This window comes from Sorex fumeus, unplaced genomic scaffold (assembly GCF_029834395.1).
Source record: "Sorex fumeus unplaced genomic scaffold, SorFum_2.1 ptg000006l, whole genome shotgun sequence".
Lineage (NCBI taxonomy): Eukaryota > Metazoa > Chordata > Mammalia > Eulipotyphla > Soricidae > Sorex > Sorex fumeus.
Genome location: NW_026606063.1, coordinates 4,234,157 through 4,255,529, shown reverse-complemented (window position 1 = coordinate 4,255,529; position 21,373 = coordinate 4,234,157). Strand labels below are relative to the sequence as shown.

The following is a 21,373-nucleotide window of genomic DNA, read 5'->3' as shown; positions in this document are numbered from 1 at the left end:
ATCCGGGTATTGGAGCAGTAATGTTATATGTTATAGGATATAGTGAAGAGGAGGATGTTGGGGAAAACAAGGAAGTAGTGGAGGGACGGTCACTCATGGTGGGATTGGTGCTGGACCATCAAAAGCCCATCACAACTTTATTATGAACAACTTCGTAAACCATGGTGTCTAAATGGAGTCTCCTGCCCTCACGCATGGCTGTCCTCGCCGGGGCCCCTTGGAGGGGGTGGGTTGAGTTTCCCTCCCTGCCCCGAGCAGAGCTCCGGCAGCCAAAGACCTCCAGAACCAGCCACCACCATGCTGAGACCACTCTCCGCACGCATGAAGGTACCGGCAGAGGAACAAAGGCATGCGGGTCGCGGGGCTGAGATCTCCAAGCCTGCTCGGATCGGGGCTGAGCATCCTCCACCCAGATCCTCCATCTTCCAGTAAGCAGGGGTCACATCCACCAACTGACTCCCTGGCACCATGTAATCCCATTAATGGCCAAGACCCAGAGACTACAAAACTCAGCTCCTGGAAGCACGCGGCTGCATTTGTGGCTGCACAACATCTTATTATCTCATTCCTACTTTGGACAACCTGGCAGGCTACTGAATGTAACCTGCCCACACGGCAGAGTCTGGCAAACTCCCCGTGGCGTACCCAATATGCCAAATACCAGTAACAATCATGGGTCTCATTCTCCTAACCCTGAAAGAGCCTTGAATATGGCACTTTAAAATCTCAGGGCTAGGATGAAGGAGACATTACTGGTGCCTGCTCGAAGCAATTGATAAACAACAGGATTTTATTTATAAAAACCAAGAATGCAGTGTGTGTGGTGCGGGTGGAGGTGTTGAGGCCCCCTTGGATCCTGAAGACTCCAGGCGCCTATAGGAGGTCACATTCAGCTGTCTGCTGACCCAGTGGGTTGTAAGTAGCATCTACAGTGCAGAGTGACCCGAGCTGAGGATACAGCACTGAGCTGGTCTCTCTGCATTTCTCCCCAGTAAGCCCTAGACACGTCGCTTCTGTGCAGAGCCCTCAGTGACTTTTTACTGACAGTCGTGTTCTGAAGGGTCCAGGCTCTCAGAAGGCCAGGCGCTCACTCAGCTCAGAATTTTCCATCTACAACTCCTTGGCGGACATGAAGGGGGGCTGGTTCCTTGCGTCTGTAGCTGCAGTCAGGGAAGAATAAACATTTCGGGCTGTCTAGATAGTTCAAGGCAGACCCGTGGCTTGGCAGTCTGAGGTCTCCTCTGCTCTTCATTTATCCTACCCGACTGCTGCTTCATTAACCACCGCGACCACCTGGCAAAAGCAAAGTCTAAGTATCTCCTGAATGATAAACTGCCGACGCCTCTGTATCGCTTGAAGGAAAACGTTTGTCTTGGGGATGGATTTGGCTGTTACCTCCCTGTAGATCAGGGCCCCGGGTGCAGACCGCTGAGGAGAGAAGTCAGTCCGTACCTTGTTCAGCTGAAGCAGACCCTCTAGGTCACCTCCCATTTCCTTGGTGCCATCCAGAATTCCACGGGGAGGGCAACGCTCGGTCTGTCCCACCATCTCCTCTGCCGTGCGTCCGGCTGCTTCTATTGGCCCGTCTGCTTTCAGCTACTGGGGAACATGGGACCCACCAACGGGAGCGTGGGTGCGGCGTCGGCACTGGACACGCTGTGTGGTTGCCGCGGAGTTGGCTTGGTTCACTCCGCTGAGTGGTTCTGTGAGAGTGAGGAGAGTGTGGAGGCCACCATGCCTGTTGCTGGCTGTTCCCCTAACCCCTGTGCCAGTGTGCGCATACACACACACACACACACACACGCACACACACACACACACTCACACACCCCTGACTCTGGACATGCTGCAGCTCCAGGTTCCAGACCTGGGCATCCAGTGCTTAGCAACAACGGATTCCTATCTGATTGGACTCTTCAGCCCGCAGCTTATCTTCAAACTGCCCAACAGGCGATGTTGCAAGCCTCAGTTGGCTTTTCGAACACGGAAGCAGGGCTGCCTTCAAGTATTGAGTGCTTCTGCCTTTCTGTTGTAACTTTCTCCAGGGTTTCTCTAGTTTCCGAGTTGTAGCGTTTGTTTCAGTGAACCCACATGTCATGTGGAACTCACCAGTTCCTACTCTGCAGACCTCCATGATTCCTTGTCTCGCTGTTGGTGGTGGACTGGAGCGATAGCACAGTGGTAGGGCGTTTGCCTTGCACACAGCCGGCCTGGACGAGCTGGGTTCAATTCCTCCATTCCTCCGCCCCTCTCGGAGAGCCTGGCAAGCTACCAAGAGTATCTTGCCTGCATGGCAAAGCCTGGCAAGCTACTTGTGACATATTTGATATGCCAAACATAGTAACAATGAGACTCACGATGGAGACGTTACTGGGGCCCCCTTGAGCAAATCGATGAAAAACAGAGCACTGTGCTACCGTGCTACTATTGTTGGTGGGGGTACCCCAAACGGGCCATTCCCAATAGCTCTCAGCCAGTCGACCAGGGGGTTCCTTACCAGGGCTCAAGGATATGACTACTGAGACGTCCGTGTGACCAGGACCAGCAGGACCAACCCGGTGGCGCTTGGGAGCTGGCAGGGATGCCCCTGTGGTGCTTGAGGGACAATCCAGTGCCAGGGGTGTACTTGGGCATCCACCACTAGTCCCTGTGCCAGCTCCCCAGCCCTGGTACATGTTGGGTTCTTGGGACTGAATTTTTGGGTTTTCTCTTCCTTTTTTTTTCTTTCTTTTTTGATCATACCTAGCGACGCTCAAGGGTTACTCCTGGCTCTACACTCAGGAATTACTCCTGGTGGTACTTGGGGGAAGCATATGGGATGCTGGGACTTGAACCCAGGTCAGCCGTGAGCAAGGCAGACGCCCTCCTCGCCGTACTATTATGGCTCCAGCCCCGGGACTGTTTTGTTTTGATGGGGACGTGGCTCCCCCACTCAGCCGCCGCCACCGTTCCACACGGAGCGTGTTTGTTTCCCTCGAGCGTGGCTTTGCACACTCGGCAAACGGAGGCGGACACTGTCCGTCCCATGCTCACACGCTGCACTGCTGTTCCTCCCCTGCACGCTGGAAAGTTGAGCGTAAAGGACCGACGTCTCCTTTTAAGGGTCTGCTGGTTTGATCTTTCGCCAAATGCCACCGTGCTCACGTCTTCCCTCCTCCTCTTTGTTTTCCCTTCTCCTGGGCTTGGCGCTGTGCCCCGCCCTGCCAGATGTGGATGAGTGCCTGGATCCCAGAGTCTGCCGCAACGGGACGTGCACCAACCTGGACGGCTCCTACATGTGTTCCTGCCACCGGGGCTACTCCCCGACGCCTGACCGCAAGCACTGTAAAGGTGAGGCGGCCCCCGCATGGTCCAGGATGAGCCCCCCCATACACACACACACACACTGGTCATCCTCTCGGCCTATGCCCCTGGGTGAGGTTTGGCTGAGTCTTTGAAAGTGCGGAGGCACTGCAGTTGCAGACTGTTGCTCCGTGGAGAGAAGCAGCATATTTTCAGAGGAGCTCTAAACCACAGAGGCATTTATTTTCAAATGTTTCTGGGTAAAAAAGTAATGCATGTTGTTACATGACCCTGGATATACTAAAGACCTCTAAAGCTCTGGGTGGGTTGGTTGGTTAGGTTTTGAAGGGGCCATGGGGGACCATGATAGGTGCTGGAGGTGCCCCTGGCAAACTATTTGAGTTCTTTCCCAGCCCCACAAACTTTTAAAGTATATACTTGGATAGATAACCTCTATGGTGTGCAAATTGCGTTTCAGTCAAACCTCAGACTAACAAATATGGAAAGGTTAAAAGCAATGCTTGCTCATAATCTTGTTTGATTAGCTGGGGTAATCCCTGAGCACTCCTGGATATGGCCCAAAAGAGTAAAACAAAAGAGATGCTCTTGAAAATATTTCATGAATATTTTATAGAGCATAGTCAGTAGGCATTTTTGTGGCTTTTGTGGCTTTATAGTAGAAATATTAGACATTTTATTAATGAACCTTTTCAAATATTATCCTTCAGGGCTGTGTAATATTCAGATATATCCCTGTATCACCATTTTCTTGCCGTTCATCAGATGTGGAATTCACTTCCACACCCCCCACCCCCACCAAATCTCATTATTATGTAAAAAGAGTTCTGTGCCGAGCCTTTGGGAAAGTGATCTTTTTGAGATTTTCGAATTGTTTATTTTTTTAAAAATGGTGTTTTGGGGTAAGAGGTTTTAAATGCTGTTTAGATAGATTACTAATTTCTAATTAGTAGAATATGTGCCTTAATTTTTTAAAGATTTATTATTTCTGCGTTCCTTTCTTTTAACAATTCACGATGCTCTTCCAACTATTAAACATTTGTTTCATACATTTTCTTCAGCATTTCTGTTTCTTCCCTTGTAAATGTGTTTGTGTCTCTCATTTGTCAGATCCCTTCCCCACCCCCATTTGCAAAAGCGATTGTATTTGAGAGGATAAAAAGGGGGGAGCGGGAAGGATAGGAGGGTTCCCCTAGTATGGGGGGGCTCTCCTGAACAGGATTCCATTTGCCAGATTTTAGGTCCACGTGTGTAAGCATTTCCTATACTACTGAGACCAGCTTCTACTTTAAAAGCCGTCCCATGGAAGAGACTTTTCTGCAGGGTTCGATTGAAATACCGGTCTTCAGTGCGGAAGACCAATTTCCACTGGTCTTAGTAGAAACTTGGCACAGGAGAGGCATTGCTGGGTCACTGGTGGGAAGCTGACACACTCGTGGAGTGGAGACGGTGCGCAAGAGTGTTTCATGCACGAAACCCTACATGAACAGCTTTGTAAACCTTAGGGCTAAAAGTAACCGTTAAAAACTAAAAACGAGGGTTCACCACAGTAGTACAGCATGGAGCTCATTTGCCTGGAACACAACTGTCTCGGGTTAGATCCCCAGCACTCCACAGGGTCCCCAGTACCCCACTAGGAGTGATTCCCCAGCACAGAGCTGGGGTAATCTCTGAGCACTCCTGGATGTGGCCCAAAAGACCACCACAGAAGAGATGCCGGAAAATGAAAACAGATGCCTCACATTGCGTTCCTGTTCGAAGCATAAGAGAGAGAGAAAGAGACATGGCAAAGGACATGATGGTGTGTCATGATATCTCTTCCTTACCAAAGTCTGTCCTCAGGATTTTGCCTGTCCTACACTTTGGCACTCTGAGATCTAGATGAAGAACACTGGGAGGCTGATGTTCTAGACAGATGTTCTAGACAGTCTCATTACTTTGTATGTTTTTTTTTGGGGGGGTGTTCTTGGGACTTCCAGGAGCCCCAGGAAATCTCGCAAGGAACACAGCATCTTCCTGTTGGCCCCTTTCTCTGTTTCAAAACCAACACTCTGTGCTTAGAAGGTGACGTTTGTGACCGTGACTGGAGATCACAGGTCTCCATGTTGAGTCAAGCGGAGGGTCTGGTTCTGGGTATGAGACAACTCAAGCCATTGTGATTGTTGGTCTTAACAGATATTGATGAGTGCCAGCAAGGGACTCTCTGCCTGCACGGGCAGTGCAGAAACACCGAGGGCTCCTTCCAGTGCACTTGTAGCCAGGGGTACCAGCTGTCAGCAGCAAAAGACCAGTGTGAAGGTAAGACTGTGGGGCATGAACTGCAGGGTCAGCTCAGGACGCCTGCCTGGAAATGACCGGGGTGATAGCTCTGTGGGCCCAGAAAGCAAGGGTGGAAACCTACACAGGAAGTAGCACAGCTGGATGGAGAAAGGTCGACTTTCCAACAGGACACTCATGATAGTGACTAGGCATCAGTATATAGGAAGAGAAACGATTGTTCTATCATTCCTTACTACATAAAATGCATTCCATTAGACTTCATTTGAAATTTTCACACACCAGAACTTCAGCTATTAGAAGATCCATTGGCTGTTTCATCATGGAGTGACCTGAAATGATCTTGAATTTTGTGTGGACTTACCCTTCTTTTTTTAATTGCCTTTAAAAGCAATCTCACTGAAGAAAACTTTCCAGTTGGATTCGATTGAGATCTTGTCCCCTTTCTCCTGAGAGAGAAAGTTTTCAAAGTCTGTCCTGTTCATAGAGGTGATGGGGAGGATTTTAAAACTCGCTGGGTTGGCCTGAGATTTAAGAAATTTTATTGAACTTCACATGAAAAGCCTTTCTGTGCCATTAAGGAGGTAGAGGTTGTTTGGTTTTTGGTCTGGGGGTGATACCCAGCAATGCTCAGAGATTCTCCTGACCTTGCACTCTGAGTCACTTCGGACAGTGCTCAGGGGACCATATGGGATGCTGGGGATCGAACCTGGGCTGGCCACGTGCAGGGCAGATGCCCTCGCCACTCACTGTATATTGCTCTGACCCAGTAGATGTTTTTTGAACTTGGAGGTATTAAGGTTCTGCTGTGATAAGCACAGGGTCTCCATCTATAAAGGAGACACTGCTTTAAAGTCTCTCATTTTGAAAGAGAACCTGTGTTTGCGTCTTACTGTAAAGACACAAACCATATCCATGTCTGTGTGTCTGCCCTGAATATTGACTGAGCAAAAGGTCTCCTGAAGATGGAGTATGAGAGCCAGGGGAATCCACCAGGATTACCCTATCCTTCCCCACGTACCTCTTTCTAGAACATGGAAAGTCATCATAATACTGAACCTCAAAGGGAGGAAAGTGAGAACACACATGAATACACACACACACACACACACACACACACGAGTGTGCCATTTCTTCTAAATTCAACAAAATCTCTCATACTTTATTACTTCATACTTGCCACTTAGCTGAGCATTCATTGAGTGTCTTGTTCATAGAAAACTCAATAGTATAATTCCCGATGGAGGTCTACATGTCATAGAATGTCATCGTGTCCCTTCTTCTAAGAATGCATTGCCGTACGCTCTCGCAGACAGCAACAAGTGTGATGCATGCAGACCCACCCAGCAGGTTATTAATAGGGACGATCGGATTTAAGGTACCAGATGCCTGATAATGAACGTGGTGCTGTGGCGTGGGGAGGGCGGTGGTTCCAGATCCCCGTGGAAACAGGCATGTGTTAGCTCCCACAGAATAATACTGTCAGAGTGGATCAGTGTTTCATGTTAGGCTCAGAGTGAAATCAACCAGCAACGTGAAAGCGATGGGAAAATACTGATCAGAAAATGCCAGGGCATCCAGATAGCAAGCAAGGAGATGGCAGACACAGTCCTCACCTGTAGGGAACTTAAGATGTAGCAACCAAGATCAAGTAATGTCAGGCAAGCAACCCATGATATGCCTCCTCTCCCAGCGAGGAAGCGGGCCTGAGGGGTTCTGTTAAACTCTGTTAAACTCAGCAGCATCAAATTGGCTGACAGGAGAGAAGGGTGCATTGGTATGGTCAGAACATCTTTGTTATTGCAGGCAATAGAATGGAAACCCGGTTATCTGGGACCAAAGGATAGATCTGTAAAAAAGAAATATCAGTGTGCAGGCCAGGACAGTTTTGATCAGCAGTTGACCAGCAATATTTTCCCGTAAAGGGCCAAAGAATAAAGCAGTGCTCTATTCAAATAAAACTTTATTTGTAGTCAGTGGCTATGCTATGGGGACAGTAGTTTGCTGAAAGCCTGCTCTAGATGTATACAGGCCTGTGTCCCTGACATTCCTGGTTCCAGTTGAGTCACCCAAAGAAATCCAAGAGGCTTAGTAGAGTCAATTCTACATGTGAGGGCAGGTGTTGGCCACCCCCCAGGGAACATGGAATGAAGTCACCGATCCTTGAGCTCCTCTGGATTTCCCCACTGGAGGTTGCCCACTTTATACTGAAGGTCAGTTTGGTTCACATCATGGATACTAAGGAAGCAGGAACCTCATTGGTTTTGTACCTCCTTGGCGTGAACCGTCAGACAAAGCTGGGATCACGGCTACCCTCTTGTTGCTCTGTTGCTTCCAGACATCGACGAATGCCAACACCACCATCTCTGCAGCAACGGGCAGTGCAGGAACACAGAAGGCTCCTTCCGCTGTGTCTGCAACCACGGCTACAGAGCCTCCGGCCTGGGTGACCGCTGTGAAGGTGAGAAGTGACTTCCATTTCAGGGGGGCAATACCAGGCAGAGGGAGGCTCGCCCCTCCGCCCGGCCTCTGGCCTCCAGCTCAATCTGTTGGCTATGGTGGACGTGAGGAACCTGCAAAGTATTGTCCCCATGGTCATGCAAGTCATGCAAAGAAGTGTCTGTGTGTGTGTGTGTGTGTGTGTGTGTGTGTGTGTGTGTGTGTGTGTGTTGGTCTTTGCTCTGCTGCAGGCTGCTTTTTCAAAGAATTTTGCTAGCATAGGAGTGAGGAATCAGATGAACTTTTCCAGCCCGGGTCTAGAGTTCTGAACTCTTATTTACTCAGGGGAAGCTTCCAACTATTCCAAATAAGTAAATACAAGTAGATATTCCATATCACAGTGATGTTTTTAAGAGCCAAACTTTAATTCAGTTTTGAGGTATTTTTGCAGAATATGTTTCTGAAAGATCTCCCTCATGTACAGCTCTGGGTCTTGTTAGCCGTATCAGCTACAAACCCTTGGCGCGGAAGCTTCTGGAGGACAATATTGAGTTTTAGAGGCCTTACACATACACATTATTATTAAATCAACAAAGCATCTTCTAGAACTTTATCCTAAGGTGGTCATGTTCTTTCAAGAGTTTTGTTTTTTGTAAAATACCCATGTAATTAGTCAGTATACCTACTGCAAAGCTAACAAATGGCCAAACCAGCAATAGAAATAAAAATCTTGAAATTTGATTGTCAGAAAACTTGTATGTGGGAAACTCTAACATAAAGGTAAGAAATAAAGCGCCAACGTGGCGGCATTCCAGATTGCCAAAGGCAGTTATGGGACAACTTGTTCTAGAAGTAACTAGAAGCAAGACACTGAAAACCTTTGCTGACCGTCAGTGTCAGCTCTGCCTCGATTCCCTGTCCAGAGAGAAATCAGACCCCTGGTTAAATCTTGGTACTAGGTCTTCAGGAGAGTGTTTGTTCTATTATTTGGGCTTTTGGGGTCTATATATGTCTCCTTATCAGAAATCCCAAGACTTATTTTTTAAATTGAATCACCATGAGATGCATAGTTATAAAGCTGTTCATGGTCGGGCTTCAGTCATACAATGTTCTAACAGCCATTCCTTCACCAGTATCTATTTTCTGCCCTCAATCTGTCTCTATGGCAGGCACCTTCTCTCTCTCTCTCTCTCTCTCTCTCTCTCTCTCTCTCTCTCTCTGTCTACTTTTGGGCATTATGGTTTGCAGTACAGATACTGAGGGGCTGTGATACTTTCAAAACACACCTCCTATCTAGAGTGATTCCTTTCAACCACGATTGTCACAGTGATGGTTGAAAGTGGGAAACTCTTGTATCCTTCTCTATCCCAACTGCCTTCTCCCCTCAGTTCTTGGGGCAGGCTTCCAACCATGGCCCAAACCTGGCCCCTGTTTCTATTGTCCTTGGGTATGAGTCTCATTCTATGTATTTTTTATACCTAAAAAAAGAATCCAAAAAAGGAAAACAGAACCTCTTAAAAAATATATAATTTTTGGTTTTGGGGCCACCCCTGCAATGCCCAGGGCTGACTCCTAGCTCTGAACTCAGGAATAACTCCAGGAGCACTCGGGGAAACCATGTGGAGTGCTGGGGATCAAACCCGGGTTGGCCACATGCAAAGCAAAAGTACTACCCACTGTACAATCCCTGGCCCAACCATTGTTTTTTTGCTTTGTTTTGTTTTGTTTTTCTTTTAATGTTTTTTTTTTCAAAGCCAATTGGGTCTTTAGTCATCACTGTTTGTTTTAAGACATATTAGGTTCCATTAGAATGCTTCTTGGAGAATTTAATCAGGCCCCTGTCTCCTAAAGCCAAGGCCAATTTTGCCAGCATTCTGAGTTAAAAATAGATCAGCAGTCCATGCAACTAAATCCTCTCTTTGAAACTAAATTAGCACTAAGCTTTCTAACTCACACCATCTCCGGTAACATTTAGCTGTGACTAAGAGTTGGGGCAGATCACGGACTGCTCTCAGCTGGCAGGGGCTGCCATCTTTCTTGTTGGCTTCCATACTTATGAAGCTGTTCTCTCCTAGGAACTCTGGTCAACGCCTGTGTCCCCATTCCCCCACCCCCCCCGCCCCGTTCCTCATGCCTACTGGCTTTCTGGAGTTAGCGTCCAAGTACCCACCCACCCCCAGCTCTTTCTGCCCTTCCTCTGAGTGAGAAGCCTCTGGGGTCTGTTGATGGGGTCTTGGTTATCCTGAATTCATCCACTGACCTCAAACTAAAGCAGAATATGAAATTTTGGTCACTATAACCATTTCTGCTGATAGTCTGTCTGATGACATGGGAGTGTGAGCCATTGGGGGCATGTGCTGGTGTCAGTGTGTCGAGAACCCCAGTCGTCTTCCCTCTGAATGGCTTCCTCCAGGCACCATCTCTCTCTGATTGGTTGGCTTCCCACCTGCCCCTCCCTCCCTTCAGTTCCTTCCGCTGAAGCCTGGGAAGATGATTTATGACTCACCCCCTCTTCCTGGGCACTTCTCTCTTGCTCATTTCTTTGTGAACTACATCAAAGGAGTGGAGGAAGAAGTCACAGCATGTCTTTCTGACACTGATTTCCAAGACAGAATCATTGAGTGACTTGTGCATTTCTTCAATAGAATATTCACTGGGTGCCAAGGGAGTGGCAGACTCAGTTCTGGACTCAGGACATGCAGCAGCCAACCTCAGTGACAAAACTTCCTGCTCCTTGGGGCTGATGTTTGTGAGGAAACTAATAATAAGATAAATCAATGAAACCCATGGTTTGTGAATGTTTAGGTGAAGAGTAGCAGTGTAAATGTGATGCTGATTGGGAGAGGGTGGAGACTAAATCAGGAGACAGGAAGCTTCACTGAGATGATGGTGTTGGTTTCTTGAGGGGGAGAAGAAGGTGCAGGAACCCCAAAGAGCAGGCTTCGGAAGAGGTTAGGGGTTCAGCTGGGCACTTTTAGTTTCTCTTGCCTATGATAGGATCCAATGGAGAATTTGGAAAGGCCATTGAACCAAGGTGTTTGGAATTCAGCAGCAAGTCTGGGTCAGGAGCAGTTATCAAGAAGGGAATGGATGTACCCTCAAATGAAAGGGGGTGTCTCAGCCCGGGACATTTAGAAATGAAGGATTGTGAGACATGGGGAGGAAGAGTGGCAGGCTGGGAGGCAGGAAGTCCAAAATCTAAGAGAAGAAAGCAAGTCCAGGAGGAAGGGGTGATGAGCAAAAGTAGCTTCTAAGCCAGCTGTGAGCCATGGTAGGAAGCTGGCCACAGCTGTAGGGGAGGGAAGTTAGGAAGGACAGAGAAAGGCCCATTGTGCTAATGACCATTGGAAATGATCACTTTGAACAAGAACTGAGTCTAAAAGAAGGAAAAGAGATATACATGATGGCCGTTCAGTATCTGTGTTGCAAGCCATAATGCAAGAGAGAGAGAGACAGAGACAGAGACAGAGAACAAAAGTGTCTGCCTTAGAGGCAGGCTGGGGGGTGCAGGAAAACTGGGCGGCAGAAATGTACACTGGTAAAGGTATGGGTATTGGAACATTGTATGACTGAGGCATCATGAATAACTTTATGATTATGTATCGCATGATGAGTCAATTAAAAATTATATGGACCAAGGGATTATACCAGATTAAGATCAGTGATGACTTTGAGAAGCCAGTCTCAGAAGGGGAATGATGGGGTGATTGTCACCTAGCTGCCGAAGGAGTCAGACTTTCTACAGCCTACATAATGGAATTGGACAATTCCGTGTCTCTTTTTTATTTCTTTGGACCACAACCAGCAGTGCTTAGGGCTTACTCCTACAATGAGTGCTCACTCCTGGCAGGACTTGGGATGGGCCAGGTTGGGTACCGGAAATTGAACCTGGGTTGGCCACCTGCAAAGCAAGCACCTTCACCACTGGACTTTCTCTCCGCTCCCCACCACGTCTCTTTATATCCCATCTACTATCTAACTCCTGCTTTTGACAGTAGAGATCTCACCGAGTTAACTACACCCAACCATAACTGGGTCTTAATTGCTACCCAGTTACTTATAAGCTGTAAAAACAATGGTGCCCTTTAGGTTTCTCTGTTGCTGAAATTCCTAGTCTTGGGATTCTCATCACTTTTTGAGTTGCTGTGCTATAGCACAGCGGTAGGGCGTTCGCCTTACAAGCGGCCAACATGGCCGACCCGAGTTCGATTCCTCCGCCCCTCTCGGAGAGCCCGGCAAGCTACCGAGAGTATTCGATATGCCAGGCACAGTAACAACAAAGTCTCCAATGGAGACGTTACTGGGCCCGCTCGAGCAAATTGATGATCAACGGGAGGGCCTTTTACCTTTTTACCTTTTGAGTTGTGATTATTTACATCATGCTAATAGCCAACGGTGCTTTTTTCCCTCCTTTCAGTTCACTATCTCACTTTCCTGCACAACAAAGAGAAAGAGACAAATCTAAAACCAGCAGATCTCCTACTCAACAGCTGTTAGAGTAGCAGCCGAGCAAGTCAAGTCAATGTGGAGTCATTGGAACTCTCGTACCCCGTCAGGGATAATATAAACCAATATATCCATTTTTTTCTGCTTTTTGGGTCACGCCCGGCGATGCTCAGGGGTTACTCCTGGCTCATGCACTCAGGAATTGCTCCTGGCGGTGCTCGGGGGACCATATGGGATGCTGGGAATCGAACCTGTGTGGGCCATGTTGGCTGTGTGCAAGGCAAACGCCTTACCCGCTGTGCTATCGCTCCAGCCCCCAATATATCCATTTTTGAAAAGCTATCTGACTCTGACTTATGCCCCCTAAGAAAATACATTTATTCCAAGATTCAAATATTGACCTCTTTAGAGACTTTATAATGGCCGAAATGCCCCAGTGCTCACCAAATGGAGATGACTTTTTTTTTCTTCATGTGGTACAGTTGTACAGTAGCACTATTTAGCACTCAGAGGAGAGAGTTACTGAATATACAGCAATTTGGATGAATCTCAGAATGCTAAGAGAAGAAAAAAATGGAACCTTTGTGATGATGGAAACGCCTGAATCTCTTTGGGGCTTGATGACTAGATGAAGAAATTTTTCTGTATAGGATATATTTCTTGACAAAGATTCATAAACAAGAGTCAAGGATTTAATCTCCATTTGGTATCATCACAATTTTAAATCTTGAAATTAGCAGGGAGTCGAGATTTAGCAGCTATTTACACACACATATACATATATATAATTTTTACTTAAAATATTATTCTTTTAGAAATCTTGATATACCAAGGGTCGTCTGAGAGATAAAGGTGACACTTGTTTGCCAATAACACATTCAGAATTTGCAGCAGACTCTGGCTTGTCCACACTAATATCTCTCAGATGTACCTGGTGCCGCTCTTAGGGTCTTTTTCATGGCCTTTGTAATACCCATTCCGTTTGGTAATCGGAATGGAGACTTTAATGAGACAGATTTGAAACATAATTGGAAGCGGAAGTCTATGTTGGTCACTATGGAATGGACATCTGACAGAGTGAGCCTGTTAAAACGAGTGACCTGAGAGTCCAAGAGTGGCTCCCAACAGACACCCCTGTGTAACAGTCATCAGGAGAACCTCTCTCTATTTGTCAGAAATCAGGGGCAATTCACTGAAAATCCTTCCTTCCACTGACTCTCATAATTAGACGCTTCTGCTGTAAGTAAATTATAATGCAGTAAACTTGGAAGAAAACTAAATATTAAGTGAGAACCCACTTCAAAATAACTACCTTAGTTGTGCTTTCCGTTTTAGAGACTGAATTCTTTGAGGCATTTTAAATCTGGGCAAACTCAAAAACAACTTGTTACTTTATTGTACATTTTTGGGGTCTTACTCTTGACTCTGCGCTCAGGGATCACTCGTAATAAGGCTTAGTGGATCATACGGGGTGCCAGGGATCGAACTTAGGTTGGCCATATGAAAGGCAAGTGCCTTACCTGCTGTTCTCTCTCTCCAGCCCCGCAACTGGTTGTTTTAAATGAAGGAAACTTTTAGGCACTTAGCTCTTTTATTTTCCCCATGAATGTGACAGAATGCCCCCATGAAGCCAGTTATCCATGCCTTGGATTCTATGAGGGAAACTTAATTTGGTGGCTCTATAATGCGAACTGGATGGAGGAGATAGGAAGACTTAGTATCTTACTGTGCCTTCCTATGTCTCAATATCCCTGACTGCGTTTTACTGACAGCGAAACAGGGTGCATTTTTACTTCTTTCTGAGACCTTTCATGCACTTGAGTAGCAATTGGAATTAGTTGCAGGAAATGCCCCAATATGCCAATGCCAAGAAAGCAAAGAAGGTTTTGTTCCGTAGTTTTCTTCGATGCTCATAATTTACACTCTACACAGAGAGCTGAAGAGGGACTCCTGGTGAGTTGGGACTGATGGGCTGCATCCAGGAGTAAGCGCGATCGCACCCCGCCCTCCTGCAGAGACCCGCCAGGTCCTCTGTGGGACGAGGGCATTAGCGGGCTCATGTGCTCCGAGTCAAAACTCATTATTGGTTGCGTAAACCATTTTCAGCCACACATGTGCTATGAATATGCTCGTTCAGAAGTGCAGCCTCTTCTGACCTGTTGTGACAGCTGCCGAGGAAGTGACTTCAGGGCCCTTTTGATCTCGCTGATCTCTGTTTCTGCCAAGAGCCCCTGGACTCCGCCCTCTTCCACATTCTCCCCAGCTGTGTAGAATCTGCTGGATTTCTTCTGCCCAGGAAAGTCAACTTTGATTTTTCTGATCCCTCTCTCTCTCAGTTCACCTGACATTCATAGCTAATGTGCTTTCAACAAACAGTTAATTTTCAAGCAATCGTTACATTGCATTGTCTTGGATTTGCAAAGCAACTTCATATCTTATATTCTTTGTGTGTGTGTGTGTGTGTGTGTGTGTGTGTGTTTAATTAATACGCAGTGGTCCTTTGAGCAAACACTTCTCTTTGAAGGCAGGGATCATGCCAGGTACTTTAAAAGTTTTTCCTTTAATGCATAATGTGTGATAGAGGCTTTAGAGAGCCGTAAGAACACTGACTTCAAGAGCTTTTTGGGTCTTTGGCACTTCCAAGAGCATAATCGAATAGGTCATTGCTTGTTGTAGAATTTTGACTCATTCTTCTTTATCTCATTTTATCCTGTCACCTCAAAGGTTGGTTTTGCTACCACTCAAGGGCTCATCAATCAGAAACACAGTGATGGGTGGGAAAAGAGCTTTCTGGGCAACAGAACTGGCAGGTTAGTGGAGGGCAGACTCACTACATAGCATACTGTCTCGCAGGCATAAGGATGGGTGTTTAGCATACGAGGCTGCACCACACTTCATAGGACACACCCGACCCATACTCCGAGAGTCCCGCATCACCTTTGATGGGATTCAAAGTAGGAGGCAACCAACCTTAGAGGGAAATATATTATTTTTTTTTCTTTTTTCTATTGCAAAATAAAAGTTTGTATTCCAGGCATGCTGAGAATATAACATTAATTAGCAGATTCATTATTTTTTTTTAAAAAAGACTGTAACTCCTTAAACTTGTAACATGCACACTGTCAAAAATTCTATTTAGGACTAAGGGAAAATTCAGCCCACTTCCCAAAATCACATCAATCTTTTGTAACGGAAGTGTCCTTGGAATACTTGGGAGAAAACCAATCAAATGTCAATTTTAGGAGACAGCCTGTCCATCTGCACTTGTTTGTTCATTGCAGCGCTATTTACAATAGCTAGAATATGGAAAAAGCCTGAGTGGCCGAGAACAGATGACTGGTTAAAGAAACTTTGGTACATCTACACAATGGAGTACTATGTAGCAGTTAGAAAAGATGAAGTCATGAAATTTACATACAAGTGGTACTACATGGAAAATATCATGCTAAGCGAAATGAGCCAGAAAGAGAGGAACAGACATAGAAAGATTGCATTCATCTGGGTAACATAAAGTAACAAAATAAGAGACTAACACCCAAGAACAGCTGTGATAAATACCAGGAGGTTCACTCCATGGCTTCGAGGCCAGCCGCACACTCTAGGGGTAAAGGCAGCTCAGATGGAGAAGGGAGCACCAAATAAAGGGTGCTGGGAAGATCCGCCCAGGACGGGAGATGCATGCTGAAAGTAGACTCTAGACCGAACACGATTGCCACCCAATGCCTCTTCTGCAAACCACAGCACCCAAAAGGAGAGAACAAAAGGAAGTACCCTGCCACAGAGGCAGGGTGGGATGGGGGATGGGGGGGGGTGGGAGGGATACTGGAATTGGTAGGGTTGGGGAATGGGCAGTGGTGGTGGGGTGGGTACTCGATCATTGTATAACTGAAACCCAAGCACAAAAACTTGTAAGTCTAATATATATATATATATATATATATGTATTTCTAAAAAAAACAAAAAGAAATATATTATTTGGGTTCTGCTTTGGATCAGGGATTGGAGTTCAGGATGGAAACACCCAAGATATGGTGGTGAGAAGGTGTAACGGTAGTGGGATTGGTGTTTGAATATTAAATATAATCAAATATGGTGGACTAGTTTATAAAATAAAAAAATTAAATGCTGAACTGTGAAAAAAATGTGTTTATGGAAAACGAGCAGAGGAAAGCATATTTTTAGCAAGGGAGGAGGGTACCATGCAGGCCGGAGGCACCAGACGGAACAGTAAACTGCCGGGTAACTTGGTCTCCTGATAAACACCCAATCCTATCTGCAAACCAAAGCCTGGGATTTCTGAGTAAGGGATCAAGCTGTCTTTATCTTAGGCTCTGGGAGGGAGGGAAGGGAGAAGAAGATAAGGACCAGTGTCTCTGCCCAGCAGTCTTGATGCTTCTTAAATGTTGCATTCAGCTCATTTCTTTTGGGCCTGTTCCAATTGGATGTTAAACCTCCAGTTTCTACACTGAAGCTAAACTCCTTTCCAAGCGTTTCACTGTTTAAAAAGTCTCCTCGTTAAAAAGCTTTTAGCCATTACAAACCGTGGGTACGAGTGATGTGAAATATATGTTGGTGTCTAAAGAAATGGGAAAATGTCTCACTGGCTTAGGTACGGTTCGGTCTTTTACATATTAAAAATTGATTTGTAGATATCAACGAATGCTTGGAAGATAAGAATGTTTGCCAAGGAGGAGACTGCATTAATACCGAGGGCTCGTATGAGTGCACCTGTCCGGAAGGGTTCCAACTCAATGGCCACAAAGGATGTCGAGGTACTCTTCTCTCTTAAGTCTGTTGACAGGGGGGTTTGTTCTGTAGTGCTTCCTTGCCAAACTCTCCGGTTTTGCCACTTGCTTTGCAACTAAGAGAGCTAATTCGATTCATATTCTTAAGTTATTTCTTGGTTCTGCCTCAGATACAGGAGATTCTTATTTTGACTACCCTTGGGTTAACTGAAATGAGTCTGTTTTGGAATTGTGTCCTTAATTTTTTAAGATTTTAATCCTGTGATCTCCCATACCTTGCTTTTCCCTCCATGGCCAGCCTTTATATCGAAGTCTAAATGATCCTCTGGTGTGTTGTTATTTTTGAAAAGTACGTTTCTGGGGCTGGAGTGATAGTCCATCGGGTAGGGAGTTTGCCTTGCACATGGCCAACCCGGCTTTGATTCCCAGCATCCCATATGGTCCCCCGAGCACTGCCAGGAGTAATTCCTGAATGAAAAGCCAGGGGTAACCCTTGTGCATTGCTGGGTGTGACCCAAAAAGAAAAAAAAATAAAGAAAAATACACTTCCTTTTGCCCATAGCTGATATGTTTCTGTCCTTTTCCTGATTCATGTTTTGACTCTATACCCAGCTTCCTCTCTCTCTACAACTCCTCATTAATAATCTAGTCACAATTATAGGAAACAGGATTTTATATAATTTTTTCCAAAGTGCCATTTAGTCTCCCCAAAGAATTAGCACAGTTGGGGCTGGAGTGATAGCTCAGCGGGGAGGGCATTTGCCTTGCACGCGGCCGATCCGGGTTCGATTCCCAGCATCCCATATGGTCCCCTGAGCACCACCAGGGGTAATTCCTGAGCGCAGAGCCAGGAGTAGCCGCTGTGCATCACCGGGTGTGACCCAAAAAGCCAAAAAAAAAAAGAATTAGCACAGTGGACACGACACCGGGAAGAACACCCCATCAGCCATATTTTAATTAAGCATTACTCTGTGCTGATCCCTGTATTTCATTTCACTTTTACAGAATTTAAGAAATTATGTTTCCTATATTTGCTGTGTGTAGGAGCTGAGACTCAAGAATGAATTAGAATTAATAAGTTTGCATTCCCCTAATAATTGAGATAGCTAAGGTTTTTTTCTCCAAACCCTCACCTCTGTTGCTGTATCAAGTATTATTATACGTGTCGCTGAAAGAAAGCAGGCAGTGAGATGAAGTGGTTTTGCTAGTGGAATGCAGGAGACGTAGCGGACACGACACTGAAAACATCAGCCTGTTCAGTTTCTACCCCGGCACTGTTAGCAAGCCCTGGCTTCCCGCCTGTTTTCCTATAAATGGTCATTTTACTAAGCCAGTTTTCCCTTTAGACAGTCACACTGATAGTTACCTATCCACAAATTTATTCTGATTTTTGATCAGTATTTTTTTTCTATCTAACTGTTTCTTTGCCATTATGAAACTCTGTCGTATATCACTTAATCACTTAACTTCCCGTTAGTCGTCGATTTGCTCGAGCGGGCGCCAGTAACGTCTCCATTTGTCCCTGTCGCGTGCTAGTGTAGCCCAATGGCATCTGTTCGCTCCGGGAACATGAAGGGCCTCAAACCGATCGTTCATGACCTTGACAAAGAAGTCTGACCATCTGGTAGGTGGGCGGCCACGCGGTCTCTTGACATCCCGTGGAATCCAATCAGTAACAGCTCTAGTCCAACGGTCGTCTTTAAATCTCATTACGTGACCAGCCCATCTGATTTTCGACACCTTGGCAAATGAGACAGCGTCCCTGATCCTTGATCGTCGACGGATGTCAGAACTCCGGATTCGTTCTCTCATTTGTGATATTAACTACAACTGGTCTCATTCACCTGACCCTGTCGTATATACTAATGTGCAAATAAAGGATGCTTGGATTTACTGGGCTTTTGGAGGGTGGGAACTTAGAGGCTCATAGTCTTATACAGTCGTCCCACGGTGCTCCATGGCGTGAGGATCACTGTTTAGGCTACACCCACACTGGGAGAACTCATGCAGCTTCAGGGCTGGAACCTGGGTCCCTTGGCATGCACCCCCCAATCCCCCAATCCTTGACCCATCTCCCAACCCGTGGAGTTCACCTTTTTCTCCTTTTTATAACTGCTCCTGAACATTTATCACTTTTTTTTTATTCCCAGTCATCATAAATCATATCCCTTCTCAAAGATCCCAAATTACAATGGTATGTGTGTGTGTGGGGGGGGGCAGCACCACACCCAGCAGTGCTCAGAGTTTATGCTTGGTTCTGTGCTCAGGAATCACTCCTGGTGGTGCTCGAGGAACCATAATCAGCTCCGGGGATTCAAACTCCACCTGGACACATGCAAAGCCAGTGCCTTGCCCATCACTGTACTGTCTCTACAGGGCGGGAGGGGACACATCTATCAGTGCTCAGGGATCACTCCTGCTGGTGCTCGGGGGTACAAGGCCAGTGACCTACCTACTGTGCTATATCCCTGGCTCCACCTGCATTTTCTCGAAGGCGATGACGTGACCTGCTGTCCAGGATGTGTTACTAGAATCCCATTCTAGTGATTATCTACAGCATTGCCCACACCCAGCAATTATCACTGAGATACCCAAGAAAGGGGACTTGGCCTCAAGACCTTCTGATTTGCTTCTGAACCTGGGGTGTAAGTGCATTGCCACGCACCTCTCTTTTTTTTTTTTTTTTTTTTTTTTTTATTTATTTATTGAATCACTGTGGGAAAGGTTACAAAGCTTTCAGGTTTATGTCTCAGTCATGCAAATATCAAACACATTTCCCTTTACCAATACTTATTTTTTACCATGAAGAACCCCAATAAAACCCCACCCCCCACCCCTCCCAGTCCCTGTGGGGTAGATGAATTCTAGTTAACACTCTATCTGCTTTGATTACATTCATTGTTTCAATAAAAGATTCACCACTATTATTTAGAGTTTACCCCCCACCCCCAAATCAGACATGCTGACAAAGCATTGTGAAGTGATTTGCTTTCTACGGCTGGGTTCAAGAATTAAATGTTGGTTTTGGATTTCTGCTCTTTTACCTATTGACCCTGGAAGTATTTCTACTGAAAGTCAGATAGTTAAGAAATTGGTTTCTGTGTTCTGGAGTCCTGGCCGTGCTGGAGAGCCGCTCGCGGGGGGCAACCGGTGGCCTCGGTAGGGCGTGAAGGGCGGACCGAAACGCCCCCCTTCCCATGAGGTTTTAGTCGCCCCCCACACTCCCGGCTCATACCTGCTGTCCACAAGGCTCCCATGTGGCCGCCATCTTTCTTTCCAAAGAGGAGAGGGCGAATGGGGCAACACCCTTTCCCCTCCGGCAGACTTGATGGCCTGGATCAATGCAGAGTCCGTTCACTTTTCTGCTCCAAGCTGCTGGGTTCTGCATTAAGTCCTTGTGCTTCTGGGGCCGTGGCCGTGCTGGAGAGCCGCTCGCGGGGGGCAACTGGTGACCTCGGTAGGGCGTGAAGGACGGACCAGAACGCCCCTCTTCCCATGAGGTTTTAGTCGCCCCCACACCCCCGGCTCATATCTGCTGTCCACAAGGCCCCCATGTGGCCGCCATCTTTCTTTCCAGAGGGAGGAGGGCGGAAGGGAGCAACACCCTTTCCCCTCTGGGCAGAAATGATTGCCTGGATTAACGCATAGTCCTTTCACTTTTCTGCTCCAAGCTGCTGGGTTCTGCATTAAGCCCTTGTGCTTCTGGGGCTGTGGCCGTGCTGGAGAGCCGTTCGTGGGGGGCAACTGGTGACCTCGGTAGGGCGTGAAGGACGGACCGGAACGCCCCCCTTCCCATGAGGTTTTAGTCGCCCCCACACTCCCGGCTCATACCTGCTGTCCACAAGGCTCCCATGTGGCCGCCATCTTTCTTTCCAGAGAGGAGAGGGCGAATGGGGCAACACCCTTTCCCCTCCAGCAGACTTGATGGGCTGGATCAACGCATAGTCCGTTCACTTTTCTGCTCCAAGCTGCTGGGTTCTGCATTAAGTCCTTGTGCTTCTGGGGCCGTGGCCGTGCTGGAGAGCCGCTCGTGAGGGGTGACTGGTGACCTCGGTAGGGCGTGAAGGACGGACTGGAACGCCCCCCTTCCCATGAGGTTTTAGTCGCCCCCACACCCCCGGCTCATACCTGCTGTCCACAAGGCTCCCATGCGGCCACCATCCTTC

General features: G+C 46.9%; 1 protein-coding gene across 4 annotated transcripts in view; it reads left to right on the top strand.

Annotated features, from left to right (window-relative positions):
* LTBP1 (latent transforming growth factor beta binding protein 1) overlaps window positions 1-21,373 on the top strand; it is a 190,680-nt gene that overhangs the window by 106,451 nt on the left and 62,856 nt on the right. For all 4 annotated transcript variants that reach the window (XM_056125232.1, XM_056125225.1, XM_056125219.1 and 1 more), the window contains exons 16-19: window positions 3,208-3,330; window positions 5,476-5,598; window positions 7,916-8,038; window positions 17,112-17,234. In XM_056125232.1, the coding sequence (XP_055981207.1) occupies window positions 3,208-3,330; window positions 5,476-5,598; window positions 7,916-8,038; window positions 17,112-17,234 (492 nt within the window). The remainder of the gene's footprint in view (window positions 1-3,207; window positions 3,331-5,475; window positions 5,599-7,915; window positions 8,039-17,111; window positions 17,235-21,373) is intronic.